Source organism: Anguilla rostrata, chromosome 8 (assembly GCF_018555375.3).
Source record: "Anguilla rostrata isolate EN2019 chromosome 8, ASM1855537v3, whole genome shotgun sequence".
Lineage (NCBI taxonomy): Eukaryota > Metazoa > Chordata > Actinopteri > Anguilliformes > Anguillidae > Anguilla > Anguilla rostrata.
The window spans coordinates 16709620-16730879 of NC_057940.1; the positions used below are offsets into that span (position 1 = coordinate 16709620).

Genomic DNA, 21260 nt, shown 5'->3' on the forward strand with positions numbered 1-21260 from the left:
TACGGGACCGGAAAAAGAGTGGGGAGCCACTTCCTCAGCTGCAGGCTCCAACCATGCAGTTTGAACCAAAATGCATTTGACGTACCTCAGTCATGCAAATTGGCAGTCAGGAGGTCAAGGTTGACTCTAAAGAAATGAATTCTATTAGCCCTTATGCTGCGGGAAAGAACTTTCGCGCCAGGGAGCCCACACACATATAAATCCTGGATTCGACTGAGTCGAAACTCGCCGTTTAAGTTTCCAGTAGCCCTAACCGAGCAGCTGGAAGCCTTGATGACATCCCGTGGTTTTGAGCTATTACTCAAGCCCAAGGCGATACGTTATTAATATTGTGTATGAGACTGCTTTATCGACCAGGTAGTAAAAGTTCGATACTCGGCTCGTATCCACGGCAGAAAATGGGGTTTTTTTCAAGCCGACCTTGAGCTGTGTAAGCATATGGCGTGCTTCCATTCTTTTTCTATTTATCTTTTATGTACTCTGCTCTCACTTCCTGTTCCCAGTCTGTTTGTCTGTCCGTCTCTCTTCGTTTCCCTGCTCAGAATTGTACTATTCACTAAAATGGATGCTGCTTTTCACTGGGAAAGCAATGGTCGTGCGGCACAGGTTTTCTGAAGAGAGCAGTGCTAGGAAGAAGCCATACCACAATGAAGGGCTTGGAAATCTTCACCTCCTAGAATGGCTCATAATCCTGGATACCAGTGTGAACATGTAGGTACAAAAGTTTCCGTTTATGTTCGGAAATTTAGCTCCATACTATTATCTTTTGCACAAGGGGCTCTTGGGAGTGGTTGGGGGGGGGGGGGGGTGTTGCAGGAAAGGAGGTGAGTGGGGTGCTGGACTAAGGACAGAATTGGTATTCTAGTCATTGTGCAAATTACCACCTGCCCCACTCTTGCCAACATAATTGAATAATTTTAATTTGACATTTAGATAGAACTATTAACAGCTTTCTGTCATTACGGCTTGACATTTAAATAGCGTTTCTCAATTATTAGCACGTTATCACCTTCTGTTAATTCTGACAGGCCGTAGGTCTAACCTTTATCATGCAATTAGATAACATGATTATACACAGTGCAAAACAAGGCAAAAAACCTATTCCTAAAGCCAAGTTTATTTACTGTCCTTCTGGGGAGTGGCTAGGATATTTAAATATTTAAAATAGTACCCACAATCTTGCCCTCTCTACCTGAGTGGGCACTCTAATGTGTTCCTGATGCCAGCGTCAGGAACGATTTGATTGGCCTGCGTAGCTTGGGGACGGGGGAAGGGTATTAGTCTTGGATGGGGAGGAACAAATTGGGCATGTCTGGAGACACATTTTACTGGGTGGGGTTGGGGGGGTGGGGCAGGAAGAGACGGAAAGCAAGGAATCCACACGTCCTCTGCGAGCACACGGGGAGGGAACTTTCACCTCCCAGGAACATCCAGAAGCTTCCGGCGTCTCCCGCGTGCTCCACTACCCCCCGATATAACGGAGACAGAAGCTCTCCTCTGGCAACCCGAGCCGCACGCCGCTCCCTCACACCAGGGACGCCTCCGTACGCAAACAGAGCCCCTCATTGGACGCGGGGTTTTTCCCCCGAAGGATGTTTCCCTCCGAAAAAAAAAGTTGAGCGCGTTCTGACTGTTGACATGGGAGCCGCGGCTCCCCGCGAGGCGAGACGATGACAACTCAAATTCCGTTCCGGTCGGAACTCGTCTCTCTGCGTGTTTGAGCCCGGCTGAGTGCCAGAATCTCCCCGTCGCTCAGCTCTTTATTAAAGTGTAATTCGCTCCTCCCCGGCAGCGGCAGGGCCCGCCCGCCCGCGCCGCGCACTCGCGGCTCATCGTTGTCGCACGGGCCTAAGAGAACACATTTCCGCAATATCAACATTGCCATCTGGGTAATAACAGCGATTTTCATCCTTATCAAATCCTTTTCATAACTCCCGGAAGCAACCAATAATGATTGCCTTTGATAACTGACAATCAAAACTCAATTACTTTCCCAGAGTGCTCTCCTGTACAATGATCCTAAAGTGAAAATGGCCTCCTTCAAACGCTGCCATTTCTCCCTCGCTGCAGTATTAAACACAGACAAACAGCCGAAAATAGAGAACAAATGGTCCTGTCAAAATTATTTTTTTTTCATCCTAACTTCAATAAGAAATATAAATAATACATATCCACCTATAAATGCATAAAATGTGTATTGCCATGAATAAAAGCATCTACTGGAGAAATACACATATTTTTGACAGAGAACATACAGCAATATCTCCAAAGCAGTTAATTTTTACTATATTATTATTCCTTGGTTGTACAGTATATCCACTTGGTCTTAATATTATGGTGTAACGATGTCTCAAAAATAATTGATGAACATTCAAAAAGTGTCTGGAGTTGGCCAATAAAAATTTCCCCCGGGTTTTGATATTACAGGCAACTACGGTAGTGTATTAGAGAAGGACTAATGAGCGAACTGGGGAAAAGCACAGCTCTCTGGAGAAGGGCCGAGCGTTTGCAGTGCTGGATGGCTGCAGTCCGGCAGCCTCTGCACAGGTGCAGTGCCGTTATCTTCAGATAAGTAAGAGCCGAGTCAGATTGAAACCAGAGGACCCTGTGAACCTCATGGATTAATACTGGCCACAACTGTCCTACAGTCACCAGTGGTCACTCCACATGGCTTCACAAAACTAAACACTCACACACACACACACACACACACACACATGCGCGCAAAAACACACTCTCTCACACAAACACACACACACACACACACACACACAAGCATGCACACACATACACACACAGCCCCAGGTTGATACAACAGTCCACAATTACCAGGCAGAACATAACCAGCAAAATATAAGACATTCAAAAAAATGATGAAACATCTGTGACAAATGAATCATAAAGCCAGGTTACTGATTTTCCATATGTAAAATTAAACCTTCCTAATTCACGCATGCAGAAGGGTTCTCTTTGACTCATGCACTAGGATTCCCTTGTTCCTCAACCAGTGCTGACTGGTCCCACAGGTATGCTTTGAACTCCCGACTGATGAAAACAGCACATCACATTTCCCCACATAAAGACACTAAAAACAGTACCTAAAAAAAGTTCTTTTTTTTCCCAGGGATATGTGGATGAATCTTTGTTATAAGTGGCAAACAGCCTTATTAAAAAAAAGGACAGCACCCCAGCATGCAGACTGATTTGAGACCCCTGGTGCCATCACTCTCTGTCTAACCGTCGCCGCGGGCGCCTGGGGCGCTTTGCGGTGCAGTAAGTTCGAGGAGCTCGAGAGTAATGCCCTACTTTACGGATAAAAAGGCAGGTTTATCTTATTAATGGATCCTCATGTATAATAAATGGCCAAAATTCAATTAAAATTTGTCGGCGCTAACAGCCGAAACAGAGTCAGATTTAAGCGCACGCTCCCGCAGGGCCTGTGCTCCCAGCCAAACGCCCCCCTCTCTTCTGTCAGCGGTGAACCGACGCGAGCTCACACACAAGTTTGCACACGCACGGCACTTCTTCCACGCTTCTGGCTCACACACTCACACTGCTCCACAAACTACGTTTACCGCACTTCTCAAGAAAAGTGATAAACATTCTACACCATCACTTGGAAGAAAAGTGAACTTAAATGAATATTTAATGAACTAATTAATTCATTAATGATAATAATGATAAGAATGTTGTCTATGAAGTCTAAATGATGTCTAAAAAGAATAAAAATAAGAAACGACAACACTGATACAGTTTTGACGGTCTCTGCTTCCACTTTTGGCATGATATATTGTAAGGTAAATTATTGATTGTTCTTCAGTCCTTTCAAACTGGACACCCTAGGGAGACTATATGACATACCACTTCCAATGAAAAGGTTGTTAAAAGGCTGATTTATAAATGCAGTGAACATCCAATTCAAGGTTGTCCCTAGGTACTATTCTCTCATAGAAGCCTCATGGGTGTCATTCAAAAGACAGGTGATCTGGAATAAATGCTGCATACGCTTCCTGCAATACACAGAAGCTGTAAGCATTGACATTGGCTAAAAACCAATCACGCTGTGCGTGGAGTATTTTTGTCATAGGCAGTCCTATTGATTGGCTTTTTCCGAGGATAAATAATGCTTAATATTCTACCATATTCTAGAAGATGAGTTTTCCCGTTGTCATTTAAAAAGGACTGACAGCTATTGTGTGGCACACACGCATGCACACACACATGCGCACACACTCAGCAATGAGAAGGAAATTACATTGGAACAAGAATGGGAAATTCCATTGCCTTTTTAACAAGCCAATGAGTTTATAAAGAGAAAGAAATTACCATAGAAATTATGTTTCATCCTGAAAAGCTTGGGATTCCTCAAAACCCAAACTCTGATTGCATTCTTGGAGGGAAAATGCCTGGAGCAGAACAATAAAATGTTTTTTTTTTTTTCTTCAAATGAAATGCGCAGCTTACCGTACTAATTTAAGCCCTCCCCCTTGGGACAAAAGTACCGTCCCTTTTCCCATCTGCCTATTTCTATATAACAAAGGCTCCCTGTCTATGGAGCAGGCCCAGATATAGGTACCAACAGAGCTGCATTAGTTCTATTCACTCATGCTCCCCAAAACCACTCTAGATCCTCTATTTGATAGCCTGGTGCATGGTGGAACTTCCCTCACCAGAAGGTCACAAATGCTAGTCCATTACAGACGTCTGAGAAAAGCAACCTAGAGAAAGTGTTAGCATATTCCAAATGGAATGTTATGAGTGAGCACGCGGAACCCATTGCTAACGTTACTCACTGTCCGCAGCTGAAAACCAGGAAAAATCACGAGACAACAAGAACATCTCACATTATCACAAAACGAAATCCGACGCCACAAACGTAAGGAGCACAACCGCTGTGGCATTGCCTTAATCACTGAATAATTAAGCATTTTGTCTGTCGTGACTCATACTGGTTTGAATAGCGAAGCCCTTTCCCCGCTCTGTTTTGCCACATAGTCAAAACAATGTTTTGTGATGCATCCCAAGCTTTTCTCAGCTACAGAACTAGGCCTCATTACACAGCTGAGAAACTGCATCCCTTGAAAAAATGGCAGAGGGTGTTGGGTTTAAGTGAATAGTGGGTTTAATTCCCTGGTTGCATTTCCCACATTTGCACAAACAAACTTACGACATACGACATACAACATATAACAACATACAAATCTCATTTATGCTCTGTTCGAAGTTCAGTGTTGTATATATGATTTGTGTGCAACTTACAGCAGGATACATGACCCTGCAAACAACACACTGGAACATCTAAATCCAACAGAAGTCATTGCAGCTTCACAGTGTGACGTCTCTTTTCTCTGGTTTACCAAGGCTTATTTGCCAAAGGACTGAATGTCCCTGTGTCTGACCCAGTATCATGCAATACTGGAGGTTCTCTGTTTTCAAAATCTGAACCAGGACACGAACCCCATCGAATCACAGCCAGGTAATCTACAGTATGCTGTCTTCCCCAATGATGGCAGTAATGTCATGCATACGCGGCACGCATCACTATCACCGTGTATAAAGCAAAGGGCCGTCTCCCCCCATCCATACAGCCATCAGGTAACACCCATCTGGTGACAGGAAGTCAGGTCTAACCTCCCAGCGAAAGGCCCGCTACGGAGGAGCCACCCAGCGTGCGAGGAGGCGCGAGCCGGCTCCTGCGCGTAAACCCCCCCCCGACGCGAGCGCTCCGCGGCGCGGGCGGCCATCTTCTCATGAATCATGCAGCGCATTTCCGCGACGCCTCTGGAGGAGAGCGGCCGCGTCGCGCTCTGGGAAGGCGAGGGCAGACGGGCGGCCTTCTCTGCCGCGAGCCGGCACGTTCAAATCTGCCCCCGCACCCCTCAGCGGGGGGAGGAAGTGTGCGGGGCGGCCCGGTCGCATTAATGGATTACATACACAAATGCGCGCTCGACAAGGGTGTCTGTGAAGAAAAGGAAGAGCGTAAAAATAGAAAGGACAAAAGCGGTGAAGAGCGGTGCTCGACAAGGGTCTCGGGCCGCACACCCAGCCCACCGTGGAGACAGGAGAACCGTCAGGGAGACGGTGTGAACTGCACATGGACTGAGAGACGGAAAGAAGAGATTTCTCCTGTGCTTTCTTCCTTTTATCATTTTTTTCCCCTCCCCTCCGTCGTTTCCAAGGTGACTTTCCACATATTTTGTTTTGTTCCGAGTTGGGCCTATGTGAGATTTAGGATTCCATTTCCAACGGGATCAAGGTTTAATTTGCCTGCGGGGTGGGCCGAGGAGGGATGTGGGGGGGGGGGGGGGGGTGTGCCTGCGGGCCAGAGCCGGGTCCTCTCTGAGCCCAGATTAAAACAGAGGACGTCCTGGATTTCATATCTCATTCCCAGCCAGGGCAGCGCGCTCTCTCCTCCTTCCAGAGCGATGGTGGTCCTGCATGGGGAGGGGATCCACTCCTGAAGTAAAACTCTCCTCAGACTACACTGTGGTCACACACTTCCTCTGTTATTAGCTTAGAAATTTCAAGCTGTTCTCACAAAGAGCTTTATGAATTTATACAGCATCCAAGCAATGTTTGAAATATAAAGTAAGTAAATTAATAATTAATTAATAATGAGACAATTACCAGTTTATACATAGATTAATGAGAAACCAATCACCAGTCCCATATTAGAGTGTGTCATTTCCCTATGAAATACACACACATAGAAAGAAGAAAGATAGTGGTAAAATCTCTACTGGGAAGACTAGGCTGATTAAAATACATAACAGGAGGTGTGGGGGATGCACAGATGTATCCTAAAGGATGTCCTTTGTAATGACTAAATCTAAATATTTGCTACCCCATTGATAATTTACTATTAAATCCCGAAGTGAATGACTAAAGAGTTAGGCGTATTACAACCTTTTAAAGTCTGATTTGAAACGGATGACAGTCAACCTCACCGGTACGGGCATCAGAGATGTCTGTTTGAACAGGAACAGGAAGCAGCCATTTTTCCTCAGGGATAAACTCAACAGACAAAAACAACAAAAAAAAAAAACACAAGCCCCAGAGCCACCTCTCCTTTCTGCACCCAATACTCACAAACTCTGTTCCCCAGCAATAGGACACTCTGTCTCCGCCACAGAGCATAACTGCTTTGGGGGGAAATAGGCCTTTAATAGCACAAATATTCGCACAGTGACTGAACGGAAACCATAAATTGAGCTGAGTGCTGTTATTTCATAAGATTTCTGAAAACGATCTGCTTTAAACATACAACGTACGGTCATGTGGTTTAAAAAAATAACCCTAATCTAGGACACACTGTGCACTCAAGCTTCACTTGCCGAAAGGTTCCTGGCAGCACTGGTATTCACCAGAGGGTTGTACATTGCCATTACCTGGAGGGACTGTAGTGGAGAAGCCAGCAATCGGAACATTTATGGAACCACAAATTTAACTTTCGCAACATTTAGGCATATAAAGTAAGTCCAATACATAATGTTACATATAATTCAATTCCGTACGTAAATGTTGTAATGTTGTCCTTCACATTAACAGAATGGTATGTCTGTAAGAATAATGCTTGTAAGAATAGATTCAACAAAAATATAATAGAAAGAAGTGGAACATTCTCGGAACATAATTCTTGTATAGAAACAGAAAGCAACACAGCAAGATGTCACTTCAACCTTTCTGAAACAAAAGGCAGAAAGCCTTCTCTTCTCGGCGTACGTCAGCAGGACAAAGACTAAGGACAACAGCTCTGAGATTCTGTTGTTCACGGAGTGCGGTGACACAGGGGTACAGGGGGCAGAAAGCAAAAATGACGAAAACACAAATAAGAAAGTAAACAAACCGAGAGGCTCCTTCACAACAACCGTTTCTCGCGGCAGTGTCCTTGGGAAGAACACAATGCGGCGCTTCAAAAACTCAGCAAGAAAAATAGTTTATTGCAATACTCAGATAACCTTCCGGTGCCGCACCACGCTCAATTTATTCTGCTCTCTCTCTCTCTCTCGGCGAAAGTAAAAGGGGACCGAACGCTCTGATAATTCAATGCGCCTCGAGTCGGGGAGACGTGAAGCCTTCATTGAATCTGCAGACAGCGAGTCACCCCTGTGTCATTGCATGATGAGCGGCGGCCCGCGTTCCGCGCCGCTTACAAATCTGTATCCATCGCGGAGGAGCTTTCGGTTCATAACTCTCCATGATGAAGACTTTGAGTGGAAAACCTGAGTCGTCCTTGCGGCGCGGTAGCGAGCGGCCGGACGGGGCTTCTGAGGCGCGTACGCAGCGCTAGCGCTCACGGAGGAGCAGACCTCGCCGAACAGAGGGCTGAATAACAGGCGCTCCTCATTGTGGATAAACAGCCGCTGAAGTTCAGATAGGTCTACAGTAAACCTGAAACCGCTATGTCTGCAAGCCGTCGCAGGAGCACGACTTTGCAATGAAGGTTAAAGGTATTAAAACTGCTGGGTGTTGAGGCGCTGTTCCAGTGTGTGATTGGGCACCAACGTCTGGTACCTGTTAAGGCCCTGTTCCAGTGTGTGGATACACCCCACTGTCTGATACCTGTTAAGGCCCTGTTCCAGTGTGTGGATACACCCCACTGTCTGATACCTGTTAAGGCCCTGTTCCAGTGTGTGGATGGGGCCCACAGTCTGGTATCTCCTAAGGCACTGTTCTAGGGCATGGATGGGCCCCCTGGTTTTGTATCTGTTAAGGCACTGTTCCAGCGCATGGATGGGCCCCATGATCTGGAATCTGGTACAAAGTCTTTCTTTGAATAGAGTTATTCTGTTTCTTCCTCTTTTGGGAACAAAGCCAAAGGCAAGCATGGACATTAGCATGAGAAGTACAGCAAAATGTTACGTTTGAGAAAAGGTTCTTTTTTACGCACTATTTGACAGTGATAAATGTTTTAGGGGCACTTACAGTCAAATGTGTGAATGATGCAGTGGCTGGCTTTTCCACCGTGAACTATGCGTCTCCCATTGTGCATATCAATTGCACAATATGGATGCTTAATTACTTTTTCCACGTGGAGAGAGAAGGCAGGTGCAGACGGAAACTAACCAGGCCGTGCCGTTCTGCACCTGTCAAATTCAAAGCCTTTTCCAGAGATCCTGTCGGCAGGGACAGGACAGGCCCCGCTGGAAGTACCAAACGCAACGCTGACCGCTCCTTCTCCCCTGTCGCCGGGGAGAGCGGGCGGGCCGGAGCAGCTGCCTGGCTGACGAACACAGAGCCACGGCGCGAGGCCCCGCACGCGCTCCCGTAATTAGATATAACTGCCGCACGCAAATATTAGCCTGCGTGGGGCTGGCTATAATTACCGATGCCTCTACACCTGCAATTAACATTTTCATATGAGTGCTGCAACGAGGGCCTGATCCATGATTGCAGCTGCTATCGTCTATATTAAATACCGCTCCTCGATATCACGGCTATTAAATAAACAGACAGCGCTATGGCTCCCAGAGTCATTCTTCATTACCATGAACGGAGGTGAGGAGACATGCTGAGCAGGTGACCACGGGTAAAATGTCCGAACAGGAGAGGGCAGCAAACGTGTACTCCCAGAATTCAACAGTGGTGGTGAGACCCCACCCCCGTCCATTGCTTTTCTAAGAAGCTAATAGGCAAACGGCAACCCGACTGAGACTGCAGGACATGGAACAGTGTGTCTGCTGGCCCTGGCTGGGACTAACAACCACAGTCATCTTTTAAAGAAGAGCTGTACACCTGTTTAATTGCTCTGATAATTATATGACATTTTTCTGCAGCCTGCAGGTCCGGGGGCATGCTCTCTGGGCGACAGCTGCTTCACTTGACTGCTAATAACACCGACGTCTCTAAGCACCATTAGCAAGATGCATTACCCCCTAAAGAGAACACATCCACTTCCTAATGTTAGGTGTGCTCTTTAAGCACTTAAGAGAGAATTGATGGAATTTTTCGGGTAAACAACATCAAACTAATGTATTTTACCAGCAGTTCAGAAAAAAAGGTTTTAGAGGCAAAGCTAAAACTGACAGATTTCCTGACATTCCACTTTTAATATATTACCTTCCGCTTTTTCGGGCAACAAGAAAGCTACAAGACTTGGGTAGTTACTCTCTAGGGTACTCTCCTGAGTAGTTACTCTCTTGGGTACTATCCGGAGTAGTTACTCTCTTGAGTAGTTACTCTCTTGGGTACTATCCGGAGTAGTTACTCTCTTGGGTACTCTCTTAGGTAATTACTCCCTTGGGTAGTTACTCTCTTGGGTTGTTACTCATCACCTACAGTCTTCTACAGTACCCTGGATTCTTTACCCACAGGAAGGGTCTGAGTTTACTTTAAAAATAAAATTATTTGTGAAGGTCTGACTATGTCAGATGTGCCATGTTCTGCCAAGACAGGAAGGCATACAAACCTTGAAAAAGCCTGCAGATGTGTAAAGTAATTGAAAAACGCTCAGGCTGGAAAGGAATTGGTTCAATTTCAAGGTTACTTCACTGTTCCCAACAATGCAGTGTTGATTGTCGCCGGATTTAAAATCTTGTGGGCCTTAGCCTGGCGGGTTTTATCCCAGGGAAATTCGCCCAATTTCAATCACACATTCCTCCCACAAGTCCCATTTGCACCATGCATATTTAGCACTGTTTGTATGCTACAATGTGCAGCACTTTATGTTCTTTGCAACTTATATCTTATTTTCCATAAAATGTACAGTATGCTCTGAACTGGAATGGATCCTGAACACTGTTCTTAATGCTGAACAGTGTACTGAGCAGAGAAGAGCGGTGAGTCTCCTCTGATCAGTAACAAACAGCAGAGCGCTGGCCCACTGCTAAAGATCTGTGCTCAAACAATATCACCAGCATGTCCTCCTGATTCAGCCACATCAATCTCCCTGAGGATGGGGTGGGGGGGGGGGTCTCCCCTCCCCAGCCTGCTCCCCCTTCACCGAGACTTCCCTGAGGCTGGATTGGCATCGCCATCAGTCCGTGTCAAACCTGTCTCCTCCCCCCACACCCTCCCACCCCCCGTAATGAGAAAGTGGGAACCATCCCCAGCAGGTCAGGGCAGGTGTGTGCACAATTACAAACACGGTGCAGCATCCATCTGAGCCCCTCCAGACACAGAAACATCTTCCCTTTACAGATAGGTTCCCCTTTACTTGTGAGCGATCAGACAGGCCTACACATCCTTTACGTCTGACACGACACGGCAGTAGGACAAAGTATGACCCCAGGCTAAAGGTACTGAGAGGGAACAGTTTCATTAAGGCTCACACATTCTCATAGGTACTGACTGACTGCCTGCACAACATCCCCTAATTAAAGAAAACACATGTGCTGAGATCACAAAGTGCCAGGATAATATTTCAGCCTTCACAATCCGCATGCTCGTAACAAACACATATGTGAGGTTCCCATGCAGCATGGCATCATGAAACGTGTGTATGTGTGTGCGTGTGTGTGTGTGTGGTGTATGCTTGCTTTTGTGCTGTGTGTGTGTGTGTGTGCATGCGTGTGTGTGATAGTGTGTGTGCGCCTGTGTTTGCATGTGTGACTGTGCCATTGTGTGTGTTTGTGTGTGTGTATGAGTGTGCTAGTGCGCCTCTGTGTGCGTTTCTGTGTGTGTGTGTGTGTGTGAGTGTGTGTGTGAGTGCGTGTCTGTGTGTGTGAGTGCGTTTACGGGGACTGACTCACCAGCGCACTTTGTCCGGGCTCGGAGGGGGGGCCCCGGGGCCCCGGTGCCTCCCTCCAGAGGGCGGGTGAGCAGGACGCTGATCTCGTACTCGGTGTCAGGGTCCAGGTGGCCGATCTTGTGGGTGGTCTTGTCCACTGCCTGCAGGTCGTACATGGGCCCAGAGACCATGCGGTACTCCACCTCCCTCTCGATGATGGGCCCATCCCCGTTGATGGAGTTGGCGTTGAGCTGGATCCAGAGGTAGGTAGCACCCACTGCAGTGAGCTGCGGCGGTGCAATCGGGACCGGGGGTTCTGGCAAAGATTGAGACCATTAGAAACTTCCTCCAAGCATTCATGACACACACAAGGAGTTTCTCACCAATCACATCAGTACAAACGGCATAAATATTTCCCTAGGGGGAACTTTATTTAAGTTACAAATTTTTGGAAATGTATAGAGCGAATGGAGAGCGCTTTTCTTGGTCTAATTAATACAGTAATAATTAATCAAAATGCATGAACGATAAATGCTAGAATTCCTAAATGCAATCCACAAAAAGCTGTTTCAAATTTTCCTCATTTGACTTGTGCTTGTAAAAAACACATACTTCATATGATAGAATGTAGGGATACGTCTAATTTTTTTTCCAATTAATTCTTTCGCTCGACATGCGAGCTTTACACAAATCTGAGCAGAGGGAAGAGGGCTGTCTGTGCTGGAAACCCTGTCATGGAAGATGTGTCAGAGGTTTCAAGCAAAGCCAATTAATTTTTGGCAGTATTCCAACTGGAAGTGGCCTTGAGTTTGTTATTCTTCAGCCCTGTGGCCTTGCTCCATTTCTCCTGTGACCCATTTATCAAAAACGGCTACATCCAGCCCTTTGTCTCAGAACAAAACTGAGGGATAATGACCCATTAGAGCTAAAAAATCAATTAAGCGAAATTGTACAAATAAAACAAATTTCCCTCTGTTATGTAAATCAGAAACCATTCTGCGTTCCCTGCGCGCCTGTGTTCTGCCTGTAAATGATTCTTTTCTGTTTGTTGCGAGACTTGTTTCTTTGTCTTGTGAGTGTCTGGACCACAATTACCGGGGGACGTCGTTTGCGGGGAAATCAAAGGCGGGAGATGATCTCATTCTGCGCCGCGCTACCATCTGATCTCCTCGGTTGTCTCCTTCTACACTGTCACCTTCCTGTTCTCCAAGAATCCTCTGCCCCTTCCTGAGCTGCCACTTAAGGCTGTCTTTCAAAGAATGAAAAAGCAAGCAGTGGGGGGTTCGAGTGTGTGTGTGTGTGGGGGGGGGGGGGGGATAACGTGAACAGCTATAACAAATAGATATGCGGCAACATAACAACCTGAGCTTGTGTGTGTGTGTGTGTGTGTTCGTGTCTGACAGAGTCTGTGTGTGAAGGAGCATGTGTTCTCAAAAGTATTAGGCTAAGGATAGAAAATGAAGTTTTCAGAGAGTTGAAATGCTTCTATTGTTGTGATTACGTGCAAATACTGATGGAAAACAAACTAATGTTCCACAGGCTCAACGGGATTTTCACAGATTCATCTAGGTTTGTTTTAATTAGTTTCTATTAATATCTCATCTTTGTAAGGACATCAAGAGGTTAAGACCAAGAGCAAGGCGGAACAGATATAACCCTGACATCCTTGGAGTTTTATTGGCTCTCGTTTAAGTGAAAGGATATTGATTTAAACCATAGAGAGAGACTGTGAGGGCTGTGGCAATAGACTGTTCATCCTATTTATTCTGACATCCAGCCACACGGGTGAAGCACAATTCACGGCTTGTGTCACTTTTATAAATCGACAAGACCGCGGTGTCATTCTGCACCTCGCGTCCTTTGTTTTCCACCTGTCATCGGGACCCCGCGCTCGTCAATTTCACAAAAGGACGTGAAAAAGTGAATGTTAAGCTCCTCCAGAATCCTGCATCAACTGTGAGTCGAGGCCTACTCCCCACACTGGACGACGGCTAAGTGAATTACTCTAAAAGCACACATACGAGGGAATAATGCTGTTAGCCACCCGAAGGCTGGTAATTAGGTCCTTGCGGAAATGAATGGAGTTGCGTTTGAGGCAGAGGTCCTCTCTCTGCGGCCGCGCTCCGGATGAAGGTCGCGTGGTCTACAGATGGCCGTCCCGACCCCGGCCCCGGCCGGTGGCCCCAAAACCCCGGACTAATCCCGGGCTTCCTCTCCTCCCTCAATAAAACATCACCTCCCCTGAACTCCCCTAATCCCACGCGCTACCCAGACGACGCAGCCGTCCCGTCTGCCCTGCGGCGATAAGCCCCGGCCGCCGCGCGCGTCCTGGGAAAGCGCCGTCGTCTTCCCCCGCGCGGCGAGGCTGTCGCCCCCGCTGCTCTCCCAATCCCCCGCCGGGGCAGCGCGTATGGAGGGCGGGGCAGCAGGTCTGACACAGATCACCCGCCCCAGACCGAGTGGCCATTTCGGTTTGGCGGCGCTGACGGGTTTAAAAGCGGGCCTCGCCGGGTTCTGTCACATCCGCCATTTCACTCCGGCGGCGCGCCTCCCAGCCCTTTGTTGGCGGGGAGAGAGAGTGCGCCGGCTGGGCTCCCCTCCGCAGATTTCGGGGCCCACTTGATCGATCCCCCTCTGTTCCGGCGGCGGCCGGCGATGCATAACGTGATGCGAGCACAAAGGCGGGCGCGTTCGATCTAACAGCGTGTGACACGCCGCGCCTCGTCACTTCTGAGCGGCCGCTGATTGCCCATTGTGACTTCAACAACCCCAACTGTTCAACTGGATGGCTGTGTTCATTTCCAGGGCTTTGTGCTGGCATCAGACGCGAGACACGCTAAAGCCAATTACCGGCGCTGCCATTATGTATGATTACGCCAACAGCAGCAGATCACAGCTTGGGTGAATGGCACAACCATGTCTTGTGCCGGTGACGCACACGTAACAGGAATTTAAAAAATAAGATAAAAATGACAACATTTGGCAACATGAGATAGGAAAAAGCCTTTGAAAAGCACAGCCTGCATCCCTGTGGCAGGGAAATGGGCCAGATAAGCTTATTTTCACAGAAGGTGTGCGCGCGCTGAAGGTGTTTATCGTTTCTTCGGCGGAAGCACTCCGTACGGCTACCCCGGCTCACAGCAGTTCGGCCGCAGTAGGATACGGACGCGGGGGTCACCGCGCAGTCGTTGCCATGGAGCTGACCCTATTGCCATGGGGCTGACCTTGCGGCGGGAAAGACTTTGCACAGCTGTGTCCTATCCTGCCGCTACACCTGCTGGCCACGCCTACCATTCCCCCATCCATCCATCCATCCATCCAAACCCCCCTCTCTACATGCTATCAAGCTTCTCGGCAAACTCATGTCTCACTTCAGTTATATTTAGTTTTTTCATTACCACAAACCTTCTTTCTCCCTTTCCTTCTCACCAGTCTGGTATCCAGCGTGTCGTGCCGTTAAGACACAAAGGGTCCTCATTATGCCTTCCTGCTGGCTAATTGGGCTTTACATGCCCAGGACTGATCCGCTGTAGATTTGAGGAGCTGAACGATGGACCCTTCCCTTTGATACTCGTTGTGTTTTCTCATTAGCGGTGACACGACAGCACCATCCATCCCCCCCCCACCCCCCACCCCCCGCCAACCCCCCCACTCTACAGAGCTCCCGCAGAGCGACTTCAGGTGACTGGAACCCAAGGCAACACCGGGGGGTGTTGACTGGGAGTAATTATCGTCTGAAAGCCTTGCCGGGCTCAGAGAGAGTGCTTGTGTGTGTGATGCGAGGGGTGGGGGGGGTGTGGGGGGCTGAAGAGTGCTCCTGCTTTGTGTTTTTGTAAGTGGCTACCCGTGATGTGCTGAAATGCAGACGGAGGAACCGCATCCGAGGTCCTGGGTAATCTGGCATCTTCTCACCTCCGGTTTGAGGAAAGACAGAATATCTTAACAGGTATCAGAGGAAGAGCTTGCATGTGATGGTGTTGCAGAATGACCCTGGGGGGCCACTCCAACGAGAACGGCAGCAGGTGTTACCCGAACACAACCTGTCTGATGTGCTAATGAAAAAGCCTCCTAAGGGTTAACAGTAAGATGCAGCAGACTTTGTAGCAGACATACAGAGCTTCCCAAGCAAATGTACACCCCTTGACATACGTAAAATACGACATAGATTTTTTTTTTGAGTGGTTCTACATGAGCATGGTTCCCTGCGAGGGCTGGGGGTCACCCCTATTAACCCATAGGCTCACTGCGGGAAGCAAACACTTGGCATTCTGGGTAATTCATGAGTGTAGCTTCAAGGTTATTGAGGAGGTTGCGCTCATGTTGTGCCCGATACCTAACACAAGGAACTCATAATTAAAGATCCAAGCGGTCCAAACTACATTCCTACTGCAGCAAAGATTAGAACATGTTAAATCACATGAAAAAAAATCACATTTTAAAGTAAAATTGCGAAAATGAAAAAAAAACGAATGAAACAGCCAATTTCCCTGGGATAACGGGAATTAGGCCTCCTTCCAATTAGAGATCTGAAAATTCACAGCCTCCTTAAAGCTAATCTCAAATTACAACGCGTAATCTGACAGTGAGATGGCGGTGAGGCAAGTCCTGACTCAGAAACCTAAAATGCCTTCTTAAAATGATCAGTGCTTTACCTTACAATTATCATTAATATGCATATCTAATTGGAGCTTGAATTTGAGAGTCCTGAAAGGCTGATCTGACAACGAACATCAGAGTCCCAGGTTTTTGTCGGATTTACCAGGAACACACCAACGTAGCGGGTCTTTCTGGCTGATAAAAGCAGCCATGAAAGTCCGTTTTGGGGAAAGCTCTGAGGACGCGCGAGGTAAGATTTGTTTTTTGGATCCTAATGAGATGACCAGCAGAGGGTTGGATCTGAAAGGGTTAAGACATCTGGGTGGCTGCGCATAGGGCTATTTGAAAATGATTGACAGACCTCTATCAGACGGGCCGGGATTAAACCTCTCAATCACATGCAGCTCCGAGACAAAAAAAACAGCTGGACAGTAAATTCAGTTCACAGCGCAGAGGAGAAAATTGAGGAGTGGAGATAGGGAAGGCCACCGCCGCTGTCTGTAGGCTGTGAGAAAATGGAGCGTCGGGAGATTTAGGCCTAACTGGCACCATAAATCCTCCACAAACGAGAGGCAAAGTCAGGGTCTGACATCACAGTGGCCTTAAAACTATATCAGTTACAGCGACAGGCCTTTCTTTTATCATCTTTCGGTCGGATCGCTATTAATTCAAGGACAGCCTTTCAGCAGAAAGAGAATAATGCCCATAAAATGCACACAGCCCGCTGTACTGTACATAGCCTGCGCTGCATTTCAAAGGACAAGACTACCAACCGCACAGAGGACAGACTGACCGCGCACTCCGCGTTTCAGGAGAGTTAACAAGGAGCCCCGTGTCTTAAGAGGCCGCGCTCACGTTTTATGGTCAGCTGGGCGTAGTTGGACACCCCGATGCCGCGTCCCGTGTGCACGATGCAGCGGTAGTGACCGGAGTCGGCCTTGGTCGTGTTCTCCACGTCGAACGTCCCGATGAACCGCCGGTTGTTCCAGGGTTTGGTGGCTTTCATGGGAGCCTCCCGGCCTCCAATTCCCTGGTTGAGGAAAGAGCAGATTTACACAGCGGCCATGAAAAGCTTCCGTCAGAATATCCACATAGTCCCCCCTGCCAATTATCACACAGACATCGGGGGGCTATGTACGAAAAGGGCTGTAATTCCTACATGGATCACCTCATACAGACATAAATATCCTGAAATTAGAGCTAGCTGACAGTCTGCATTTCAATGTCATATTCATGTTTCATTTCAAATTCCATGTGCTGCAGTACATAAAAACGTGCTAAAACAATAAAAATTGTATCACTGTCCAAATGCTTATAAACTGCACTGTTCTCACATGCAAATATGCACACAAACAAGCACATACACACACACATGCACACAAACAAGGAGACACATACGTGTACATGCACACACACACACACACACACACTGATTAGGAAATTCCAGAGGTTTGTTATAGTGAAGCAGCATACTGCCAGACATCTCTCCATCACCAGGGAAACATGCTGATGCTAATGAAGATTTTCAGTAATAACAAGCCGATATAATCCCTTAACAACCAAAACAGGAAATTGCCCATTTATAGCAAAAGTAACAGAATCAGAATTTCAGACAAACAACGTATTTTGAAAGCCAGTGGCATCTCTCTCACTGCATGCCTCTGCGCGTGGATACCCATTTGCAGTGTGTGTGTGTGTGTGTGTGTGCGTGCGAGTGTGTGTGTTGGTTTCTGCCGCATATAAATGCGTTTGTTGCGGGTGCATATACGTGCGTGTGTGTGTGTTTATGGGTTGCAGGTGTATATAAAGGCGTGTGTGTGTGTGTGTGTGTGTGTGTGTGTGTGTGTGTGTTTCCCAGTCCCCGGTTTTTATCGGAAGCACGGAAGCGTGGCGCAGCGGCGGCGGCGGTGGCTAACAGCAGGTAAGGGCTTTTATGAGCTCTGCCGCGCACCGTCCCCAGATCTGGCACAGCTGTCACAGCGCTCAGCGGGCAGATGGGGGACAGTCCTTCATCCCCTACGCTTCTTTATTACCGTCACCGGGGGACTTGGCTTAATGTTTGTGTTTCATCTCCTCGGCTAATGAGGACGCGTTCGTTAAAGTGACAAACGATCGCGCCCAGGACCTCGCTCCCTCTCCTCGCTGCACGCGCTCGCGACCGCGGCAAACCCGGCGACGCAGGCGAGGGGGCCGTAGAGCGGCGCGGAGAACGAGGAGCCCCACACGTGAGCGGGAAGTTGCACGTTCAAATCCCAGCACGCCCCTTAAACACTTTACTTATCCTGGACTGCTTCAGTGCGTGTGTAGTCGTATAAATGGGTAGCATGTTAAAACGAACCCAACTTAAACTTTGTAAGTCACCCTGGATGAAGTAGGTGTGGTAAGCAGAGAGATAACTTTAGCAGCCATGCTGCCTCAGGTAACAAGCTGTGCTCTTATAGCCAAGTGTTCGGACAGATAAGGGAGGTGTTTACAGCTGAGCACAGCAGTCACAAAAAGTTAAAAGATGGCCAACATCTAGCACTGAGTAAATGGGGGGTGGGGGGTGACAGTGTAGGTCAATGGTTAAATGTCACAGAGAAATTAAAGACACAAACAGCACCTACAAGTGCCCACTCCATTGCCCACCTTCAGTGAAGCTTCCGGAAAGTTCTATATAATACCCCATAGATATACTGCACATGTAAACGAGCACCTGCTCACAAGAGTACAATGCACAGTCGTGAATGGTTGGTCATGGTGGTGGTGAAGGACAAGTAGTGGAACTCACCTGTAACCACAGGTTGAAGTTGTCTCTGTGGTGTCCATTCACTGTGCAGTGGAAAGTAGCAGTTTGTCCAGCATTGACCTCAACACCCTTTATCTGAAGAAAGTGTGGCGTATTCACTGTGAAACAAGGGGTGAAAAAATGTTATTATTAATTCAGACCACTCACACTGTTCTATTCAATATTTGGATGAATAATGTACAAACATGTGACAGTTTATGTTGAGCTCATGTTGTTCATTTTAATGATTTATTACAAAATGTTTCAGTTCTAAGCTCAACATGTATTTTTGACAGTTTGTTGACCAACTTACTCCTGCTGTGAATTTATAAAATAGTAACAATGCCTGAATGGAGATTAAAATAATGAGGGGGTAATTTTTTCCTCTCCATTCTTGAGGGAGGTGAGGGAGGGGGTAAGGGGGGGTGGCCAAATCACACCCTCCATAACTGCGCTAGGGTGGGGGTGCCTCCCCAATTCAGGCAGTTTCAGCTTTGTGGGTTTGCCCAAATTGCAGCTTTGTGGAAATCCACTTATTGATTGGTTAGGTGAGAGAGCCTGATTTGTGGAGAGACAAAGAGGCAACATATTCTGCAATAGAATTTTAATTTATCACACCTTTAGAACAATGTGCACCATACATCTTAACCCTGTCGAAACCTCATGCTCTAATATCATCTGTGTCATGACTGATTGCTTTCTGTCATTTCAGGAGTTAACTTCTCCGCGCCATTTTGCTTGCACATGGGAACAAAAAACTTGAGAGTGACTTTCGTTTTTCAATCTCACAAATCAAATTCTCCATTCCTGTCTGGCAGAATGTTATATTCAGGAGTCTTTGAGCCACAAAGGACAGCTCTCGAGCTTCAATCAGGAGATGGACCCTATACACAGGCTTTCCAGTCTTCTTTGGGCAGTGTTTTCAATTAGAAGAGCCACAGAAAGAGGTCAGAAGGTAACACAATAAGCCTCTGTGAAATATTTCAGCTTGGAAATACAATTTCAGGATACAGAAGAAAGGCTCAACCTCGCGGCTAAAGAACGGCAAAATGCCAAGGGAGGTCTGGAAATACTAAACTCCCAACTCGTTCCATTTCTCGCCCAACACTACTCAAAAAATCATCATTTTTAAAAAAGACTGTTTCCTTTCCGAGTGTTACCATGGCGGTCATCCACTACAAATAAAAGCTATTCTGCATGTCCTGAATACATTGAGTAGTTTGCGTTCTCTCTAATTGGCAGTCGAGCCAACAACAAGGAAGACGAGGAATCTGGGTCAACGTGCATTCATAACGGAAGGTGGGATCGCAGCTTAGGATGAAAGTCCATGCTAATCAACTCACGGAGTTGCTTTTTTTAATTACTTTCAGCATCTTCAGCGAAAGCAGGCCACTGCGACCTTGATTTGATACCCCAGACTACCCCCCATGTGCCGCACTGTGCAGCCGGAAACTCACACACTCATTTCATAGCTTCATCTAATGAGTCTTCCTCCGGCTCTTTAATCTTTTTTTAATTATGCGAGTTAGAGGAATACTTTATATGCCTGTCACCTGTCCGTTCTCCTCAATTCATTCCCACGTTTTGCTGAGGGTTTCTATTTAAGCATTTGTTAACATTTACTGTGAAGAGCATATTTACAGTAAGGAGTATACTCACAGTAAACAGTATATTTAGTATAACCTATAATGAAGGGTCAACACATTGTAATGGATCATTATACAGGAATAGTGGTATTCGGTATTGCAGTATGTCTTCAAATGCATTTTTTGACACAATATTAAACTTTCAACGCAATGAATAGAAATTAAATTTCTTGTTCCTTTGATATTTTTTGATGTTATTTTGAGCTGAAGGCTTTTTGCCATTGAATTTGCATTTACCCTACGATCACCCATACAAGTGTGTATGCGAATAGTTGTGTACTTTAAATAATATATATTGCCATAAATGGTCAAGGGCATAATTTTGGTTGTGGTGGTGGTGTGTGTGTGTGGGGGGGGGGGGGTGGTTTATAACAGGTGGAGTTTGGACCGGAAAGTAACAATGATTCATCGATAATCAGTAATCTGATTTTGAAAGTACAACTTCCGACCATACCGTAATTTAACTGCCCGTATGCCCATGTTTGGGTACCTATCTGAGCTTGTTTACTGAGAGAAACAGTATTTCAGATGTATCTGATGTATTGCTGTTGGGGCGTTTTAGATGACCGCTCGGGTTCTGGAC

General features: G+C 46.9%; 1 protein-coding gene and 1 long non-coding RNA gene across 2 annotated transcripts in view; one reads left to right on the plus strand and one right to left on the minus strand.

Moving 5' to 3' along the window:
* The window catches only part of LOC135260959 (receptor-type tyrosine-protein phosphatase mu-like), a 179144-nt gene that overhangs the window by 89134 nt on the left and 68750 nt on the right, over window positions 1-21260 (minus strand). Inside the window, exons 5-7 of the mRNA XM_064346723.1 lie at window positions 19035-19150; window positions 17120-17294; window positions 11691-11984 (exon numbers count right to left, since the gene is read on the minus strand). Coding sequence (XP_064202793.1) covers window positions 11691-11984; window positions 17120-17294; window positions 19035-19150 — 585 coding nt within the window. The remainder of the gene's footprint in view (window positions 1-11690; window positions 11985-17119; window positions 17295-19034; window positions 19151-21260) is intronic.
* LOC135260960 (uncharacterized) lies at window positions 7335-20238 on the plus strand. Its single transcript, XR_010331788.1, has 3 exons — window positions 7335-7472; window positions 11836-11931; window positions 19744-20238. It is a non-coding gene; the product is annotated as an uncharacterized LOC135260960 (long non-coding RNA).